The sequence below is a fragment of the Acyrthosiphon pisum genome, chromosome A3, assembly GCF_005508785.2.
Source record: "Acyrthosiphon pisum isolate AL4f chromosome A3, pea_aphid_22Mar2018_4r6ur, whole genome shotgun sequence".
Lineage (NCBI taxonomy): Eukaryota > Metazoa > Arthropoda > Insecta > Hemiptera > Aphididae > Acyrthosiphon > Acyrthosiphon pisum.
Window position 1 is genome coordinate 27,437,237 of NC_042496.1, and position 8,637 is coordinate 27,445,873.

At 26.8% G+C, this 8,637-nt stretch overlaps 2 protein-coding genes across 2 annotated transcripts in view; both read left to right on the forward strand.

Annotated features, from left to right (window-relative positions):
- Positions 1–827: 827 nt before the first annotated feature.
- LOC100159390 (transcription factor E2F5) lies at positions 828–6,333 on the forward strand. Its single transcript, XM_001947207.5, has 8 exons — positions 828–1,232; positions 1,416–1,525; positions 1,621–1,729; positions 4,035–4,322; positions 4,423–4,513; positions 5,180–5,254; positions 5,980–6,024; positions 6,111–6,333. Exons 1-8 carry the CDS (start codon positions 1,044–1,046, stop codon positions 6,230–6,232), a joined length of 1,029 nt encoding a protein of 342 aa, XP_001947242.1. The 5' UTR covers positions 828–1,043; the 3' UTR covers positions 6,233–6,333.
- Positions 6,334–7,397: 1,064 nt separating this feature from the next.
- Positions 7,398–8,637, forward strand: part of LOC100163571 (nuclear pore glycoprotein p62) — a 3,713-nt gene continuing 2,473 nt past the window's right edge. Inside the window, exon 1 of the mRNA XM_001946860.3 lies at positions 7,398–7,794. Within this exon, the coding sequence (XP_001946895.2) occupies positions 7,713–7,794 (82 nt within the window). The 5' untranslated portion in view covers positions 7,398–7,712. The remainder of the gene's footprint in view (positions 7,795–8,637) is intronic.

An 8,637-nucleotide genomic window follows, 5' to 3' on the forward strand; every position in this document is an offset into this window, starting at 1 on the left:
CCCAACGTTCCAAGTATAGTTCTAGTCACTTCCAAGCGTTTAAAGTTTCAATTTTGACGGAATTCATAAAAAAACGAAAATTAGCAAATTTTTTCGATGGATATTCATAAAAAATTTCTTTTTGTATCTGAGATTTAAAAATGTAATGTAAGATTCCTCATAAGTTTTTCTACCTATAACAAAACACAAGTTTCCTGGAAAATCACAATCAGTTTTTAAAAGCGTTAAAAATTTAATTTATTTTGACATTGGATTTTCACCTACCAGGGGTTTGGATGCGGTGATTTTCTGTCTAATATTGACTAATAATCAACAAAGATAGAACATCGTAATTTAGACGTGTTTTCATTCTATTATGCGCTTACGGCTTACCTATTGATTTAGTGAAGCGATAAGATTCAAAAACAGTTCATCACGACTATACTTAGATCGAATTTTTGATTTTACCCCCTAAATCTTAAAAAATTCGTACTAAAAGTCAAAAAAGAAATGGAATATTTAAATTTTTGGAGAAGTTAAAATCAAAATATTAAAAATGCGGGAAAGTCAATCTTAAGTAGAGTTGACGACAAATTCAAATATGTTTTTATAATTCATATCGCCTCACCAGATTAATTGGCGCGTTGGAATGCAAACACGTCTAAGATCCTATGTCCCACGTGTGTCAGACAAAGACAGAAATTCACCAGTTCCAATGAATATGATCTAAGGTATTATCACAGGATCTGTGATATTATCTACATCGTGGTAACAACCATGATAAAAGCGATTATTTATTATCTGTAGACCATGTATTTTTTTATTATTTAGCATTGCTTTGTTACAGAACATATCAACATAACAATTCGACAATAGTTTTAAGTATAACAAATAACAATAGTCAATAAAATAAATATGATTTATAATATCTGTACTTACCTATACTGTTGTTACATTCGCTATTATTAAAGTTTTACCATAGCTTAATAATAATTCACATAGATATGTAGTTATAGTATATAAATGTTATTTCAAGTATTTTTACTTTTCAAGTTCAAGTAAATATGGACGATCAAAACATTATGGACCTTGTGGAGAGTAGTGATGAGGAAAGTCCATCATTATCAAAAATATTGTCTGTTGAAGATATGCTTTTAGGAAAAGGCAGACAAGAAAAATCGTTGGGCAACCTGGCCACCAAGTTTGCTGATCTTCTTAGAAATTCTCCGGATGGAGTAATGCATTTAAACAAAGTAATTTACATGTTATTTTGTTGTTTTTATCTAGACTCAGAAATGAAAAAAAAAATATATATAAAATTATTAGATTATGAAATACCTACATTTTAAAATTTAGTTTGTCTTTAAATACATATACTATATAAATAATAAACTACCAATTTTATTTAAAGTGTTAAATTAATTTGCTCCTTTTAGGCTACTGCTATGCTCGCTGTTAAACAAAAAAGAAGAATTTATGATATTACAAATGTGCTAGAAGGTATTGGTTTAATAGAAAAAAAGACCAAAAATCAAGTTAGATGGAGGTGAATAAATACTCAAATAGTACATGTCCATATGGGCTTTTTGAATGAAAATTGACTTTTATTTTTACATATTAAAATTATTATTTATTTATTAGGGGAGTTGAAACAAGTGAAGATGATAAGACTGCTGCAACCAGAACAAAACTTCAAGAAGAAATACAAACTTTAAAGTGGCAAGAAGATATTCTGGATAAGCAATTAGAGGTGAATTGTTTATATTATGTATTATTATAAAAATTTATAAACTTTAATTAGTATGATTTTATAGTTTAACTAACTATTTTAAAATAAAAGTGCACGTTGACACAACTTCATAGAAATAACTACGTATATTACTATCCAGTGGCGTATTTAGGAATTTTGATAGGGGGGGGGGGATGAAATATATAATAATAGGTACACTCAATAAATACGAATATAATATACATTTTTAAAATTCCCTAACTTGTTGAGATTAGTGTTGATCAAGGTGAAATAAGAATTAACACAAATTGTATAGTACCTAATAGCATTTATTATAAATTCATACTAACGAAAATTCCGTGTTTAATACGATAAACAAAAAAATAGCTTTATAATACAAAATCCCGTTTTCTATTTTTTTGGATGCTCTGTTTATCAATAACCTTATCTGGCATGATTATTGTATTGATCGGTGACATGCAAATAAAGCCAACACATTAAGGGCCCGTATTACAATAGTTAAATTAATGTTAAACCATGGAATTCGAATGGTAAAATCAGTTGGTTAAACGTAACCGAAGCAGGGACTAGAACTTTTATAGTTTTTACGGTTCCGGTTCCTATTCGGTTTCTAGTATTGCTAAAATTTCGGTTTCGGTTTCTTTTTGGTTCTTAAAAAATAAAAAAATTGTTCCCTGATTTGGTTTTTTAGTTATGTAAAAAAATGTGTCAAGTAAAAGTATCGGTTACGGTAAGGTTCTGTTTTTCAAATTAATTTAAATAAGGATTCCGGTGAGGTTCCAGTCCCTGAACCGATGTTTAAACTATGATTGTAAAACCCTAAGACCTTAAGGCCCTAAGTGGCTAAGTCGGTCATAATAAACAAAGTGTATAAAAATTACTATTTAATTTATAGTTATTATTCAATATTAGTTAGGAAAATTGATATAATATTACTTCTGTCATACTATTTATTAAATATTACTTAATACTTAATAAAAACTTGAATAACATCGTTCAGTTGTATAGCAGTTGATACAGGCAAAGTACAAAATATTTACAAGAGTTCATGAATATTTGGATAAAATATCTCTTTATCACAAACATGTAAAGCATGTAACCCAGAGGTGAATACAATGTTTTCAGTCATTAAAAATAAACCCATGCCCTATGGTAAATCTACAGTCTTCATGGTAATTTTGTTTTATTTACCGACCATTTATCAGGTTTATTATAAACACTCATTCATGAAAAACAATTCGCAGAAAATTCAAAAATACAGTATACCATCCCACCATAGAGGTATATGTTTTTCAGATATACCTACTCAAAACCTACAAGTAGTATCATATTGAGAAATACAGAAAATAAGTAAACTTAACTTGACAATAAAAAAAAAGGTCAAGGGGGGATCTATCCCCCATACCCCCCCCCCCCCCGTAAATACGCCACTGTTACTATCATTATAAATTAAATATTATAGAATTTGTAAATGTTATGTTATTTTTTTATAATATAAGTATGTACAAATTTAGGGTCATCTAAAACAATATCTTTAATTTGAGGTTCAATAAAAAATGTTAAATATTTCTGTTAACTTATTATTAAGTTATTTTTTTATTTCAATTTTGGATAATATTTAAAATCAAACACCTACATATTATTACCAATGTTCCATTTGGTGATTATCAAAATATTTCTATGCAATCGGTGTGCGCTCATACTTTATATTAATACAAGTTAACAACTTGATAATTAGATTATATAATAATATATGACCTTATTGTTTTTAATATTTTTCAATTAACTAATATTAATTTCATTATAATTTTTAAATTATTGGACTAGGGAAAAATACAATTATATATATTTATTTAGATAATTTAAGTTTACAACAAATACATTTACAATAGATCTGGTCCAACCTGTAATATATGTTTTGGTGGGCTTGACAGTAGTTATAGAATTATATTTGTCAATAATTAAAATTAAATAGTTATTAATTATCTAGGGCATAATGAAGACTAAACAAATTTATCAAAGCCATGCAAATAACTAAAAATTAAAATTCAAGGGTTTATTAGTTCTAAAAAAATAATTTAAGTGCTGTTATATACTTTTGTTTTTACAGTCTGTGTTGATCCACCTTCCTCTTGTTTTATTTAATACATGTTTAATTAGGGACTTTTTTTATTATCATTATATATCTACATAATATAAATAACTTAACAACAACTATGTATTAATATATTACTATGCTCATTTGAATATTATAAGCTATTTATAATTATATAAGTAACATTATGCATATTTATTTTTGTTTCAGATTCTTAGTCGTGATTTTAAAGTGCTTAAGGAAGAGAAATCTTTTGCTCGTTACATGTATTTATTGAGTAGTGAAATCTCCAATAAACAAGAAAAACGATCAGTTTTTACTGTACAACCTATGGAAGCACTTAGAGGAGCTAGTATTTCTATACCAAGAACCAAATTTAATCGCAACTATAGTATTAAACCCTATGATAACAGTATGCCCTTTAGGATACATTTTAATTCTAAAACTGTACCAGTCAACATGAATCTTATTTCGTTCAAAGCATTTGGTCAACTTGAGGTATTTTTAATAAGTTATTAATTCCATATAACTATTTAAGATTTCCAAAAAAAATTAAACTTACTCAAATTAATATGTGTATTAATAATTTTATGTTTAGAATAAAAGATGTGTTCCGGAAACCATTAGTAAGTTAAGAAAAATACCTCGCACTAATTATTCTGATGATGTAAAAAGTAGTACTATACACAGTAAGTACTATTATTTGAAAAATATTAATATTTTTTTAACTATCCTTAAGAAAATGTCATTAGAGTATTTGTTATTTTTACCTCCAAACCAGATGATGCAGTTTAAAAGTATTATATTAAGTTGTGCGGGAAACATACCCACCCTTCAGCAGAATTTGTAAAAAAATGCTAACTAAAAATTGAATGAATTTTAACAACCATTATCATTCATTACTTAATTCATAATTAAAGTTACACATCCTGATTTGTGATCAGCAAATGTTCAACAAACCACCCCACCCACTCCCTAATATATTTCTTATGCACTGCACCAAAAATTGTATTTCTGAACCGCTTCTGATTCAAACTTTAGCAAAATCACTTTTTTCACCATTATTATGAAGGAACTTTTTTTGAATTAGGAAAACATAATCATCTATTATTAAAATATTTTGCTCTTATCTTATCAGTTGCTGAATAATGTACAATATTATAATCAGTAATGAATTACGTGACTTTACATTAAAAAAAATTTGATTTAGTTTTGCTCGATAATATTTAAAATAGGCTATTTCTTTTATATAATTGAATATTAGCTTACCACACAAATATAAAGATTTTTAGATACTATTAAAATACAATATATATTATACTAAATTAAAAAAAAATATATAATATTATTTTTAGATAATGAAGAATCTGATGATATGGAAGAAATTATTGTACTGAATAAAGAAGGTAAACAGGTTGAAAAAAATTTAAGTAAGTAATCCCATATAATATTATTTATTTATTTATTTGTGTATGAACGGGCTAAGAGCCCAATAGAGCCCATTATGATTATATATTTGTATTTTTCTCTTTTTTGTGTGCATATTTTAGCTCTTATAATATTAATTATAACTCACTATTAATCATTCTGAACGATTTAAATACTATTTTATTCTTTAATATTTATTTAATAAGTTGTATTAAATATCTGTATAATATACAGATTATATTATGATCTATAATTTACTATATAATTAATAAAAATAGTATGGTTAATCAACAAGGCTGCCCACAGAAATATTTCTCAGAGGAGGGGCAACAAAAAATATTTTATCTTTACCATATATAACATATATATGTATATCATCTAAAGTAGTGGGCACTGAATCCATTAAAATCAATAACCATACAGTATTTATTTTATAATATAGAAATTACTCATGAATATTTTTATTTATTTATTTTATTTTAATAAACTCACGCCCAATCAGGCAAATTATTAGATAAATAATGTAAGGATATATACAATGTTTAGTACTTATATATATTTATAAGTTTTTAATTTTAAGCTGTATGCAAAGAATGCCAGTGTGAGAAATATTTTATTTATTGATATATTTACTTGAATATAGATTGAAATTATTTTTAATCAAAAAAAAGATAGGTATTCTTAATGTTTATTTAAACACCTATAACACTTATTTTTTATTTTGTAGATTGTGATACACTAGATGATAATGGAACTAAGTCTTATGCTAGAGGTATGCTATCAAATAATAATTTAATACTATATTTTTATTTACAGTTATTATAATTTATTTATACGCATTATTTAAATGTATTTTAGTTTGTCCACGTTATGATCCAATCTTCAGGTTGAGCCCACCTCCGCCAGTGAATACTTTTCCATGTTTAATTGACCCTTCTGAAGGCGCATTTGAAGCTTTTGATATTAAGCCCAAATATTAAGAGTTAATACCTATTCAACAAATGTTTACAAAATATTGATTACATCACTCGAATGTTTTAATTTACCATGTTAATAAATTACCAAGATATTGTATTTTTAATAATTGCATTTTTCTTTATGTCTAATATGAAAAGTGAATTTTAATTACATTTCAAGTTTCAGATTGGTATATAATTCATAAAAAAATAATAAAAATATTTTTTAAAATAATCTAACTAAAGGTACCTACTACTTTTATTGCATCAAAAATATTTTAATAGTTTCTTTCTAGCCGTTTATTGTAGGTTTCTCTATTTTTTTTTAGGATAAATTTGTGTACCTACTAGCTATTATAATGGATTGCTAATAACAGTGGTTCCCAACCCAGGATACATTAGATGATTTCAAAGGACACTCGAAAGAAAAAAATAGATAATGGTGGGAAAATGTTGAATTTGGTCTATTAAAATAGTTTGTTTTTCAAATATGCACTTTACATTATTAAAAATTAGAAATGTCTGTCGACTATTACACAAATAAAACTTTGTTTTACTACTACTTTTTTTAACTATCAACTCATCTTATAGATTGCATAGAATTGTAGATTATAGAATACTATAGGAGGATGGAGTGGCCGAGCGGATTAATTAGGTGTCGGCTTATGTAATTATGTAAAATATTCATAGATCTTTTGGTATTTGGTAGGGTGCATATAATTTTCCAGAAAACAAACCGCCAGAATATAAATGTACAGAGTGTTTAAATACAGAAAATAAAAATACAGAATTTAAAAGTACCAGAATGTAAAAGTTTCAGAAAATATTGAAATAGAAAATAAAATGAACAAAAATAAATGCTACAGAATGTAAAATTATAAGAATATATAAATAATAAATATAGAATATATAATTAATAAAAATAATACAATGTCGATAAAGGGGGGGTTTAAACTTTAAACACCCAAAATCTTACAGTTTGTAACCATTTTCAATACGTATAATAGTATCGTTTACCATTCATAGATAGTATCCAAACTCCAAAGCCGTACCAATGTATTTTTCATCCGATTATTTCAACTGATTTCGATTTTTGATATCGAAAGATACCTATCGAAACATCGAGTATCGGCTATCAACATGATAACATAACGTAGTAGTTTGTGCTTGAGAATTTTCCTAACAATTGAAATAATCGATTATATTAAGCAATCGAGTATTACGAGCATTTCTCTTGATTATTCCCATCACCAGGCGGCAGACACCGCTATTCGCTATTCGAATCGTCATTCACTGCGTTGTTTATTGAATAATATACAGAAGATTTTAAGATTCCTTGGATTGCCGCGGTTTTTGCTGTTATTGGTGATTTGTGAATTTCTGTGAGTTGTATAAACCCAAAGTAATTAACTATAACTATCTTGGTATAAACTTAGTATAACATTGTATTAATTAATAATATCAGTCAACAATAAAAAAAAGTTAAAAAGTATCCGTGTCCAACATGAGTTTCAATTTCGGGACGCCCAAAACCACAAATCAGCCTTCAACGTTTACGATGACTACACCAGCTGCCAATACTCCGTGTAAGTCGATAGTTGATTATTATTTATTAATTAGATTAGACTCATTGGCGGTAAGCGAAGTTTGTAACTCGAACTTCGTAGGTTACAACAACTTTGCAAGGTATGTAGTTCTTAAAATTAAATTTGTATTCATGTTTACTCCTCTCCAGGTAATTGTGTATAATTTTACGGAAATCTTAGTCAATCGCCACCTGACAGTTTTTACTTTTAGACTAGTGAGTTTTAGTGATGTCTGACAATTATTAACCGAGTTGCTCTAAACATATTTAAATGAATCTATAGTGAGCTTATAGCCCCATAAACAATATTTAGTGGCATACGATTGGTCCATTAAATTATAGTGAACCATTCAATTTAATAAATTGCTTATGAACCCAGCATGTATTTTATAACTAGCATATAATGAAGTTATACTTTTATCAAATTGGCTTACTATGGACATTATTTCGAAAAAGTCATTTGCTTAAAAAAAAGTAAATAATAAAATTAATTAATTTATGAATAAACATTTTTTATTAATAATTTACTGTAAAAAGGTTGGTTCTCATTTAAAAAATATAAGTTTGTATCGCTACGGGATATTCTTTAAGGCTTAAATGCTATAAAAAAATCTAAATAATTAATTAATGTATGGTTCTTAAGAGTATGTGATACCCGCATGTGTTGTCTCCGTCTTACGAGTGCGTAACATAGCAAATTTTACGCTCAGCACGTGTAGCTCCGTTAATTTAAAAATTGAAGTGAATTGACCTCTTATAAAATCTAAAGGTAAGATTATTATCCAAACAACCTCATGGGATTTTTAATATATTTTAAGATGTATAAACAATTACAGTTTTAAAA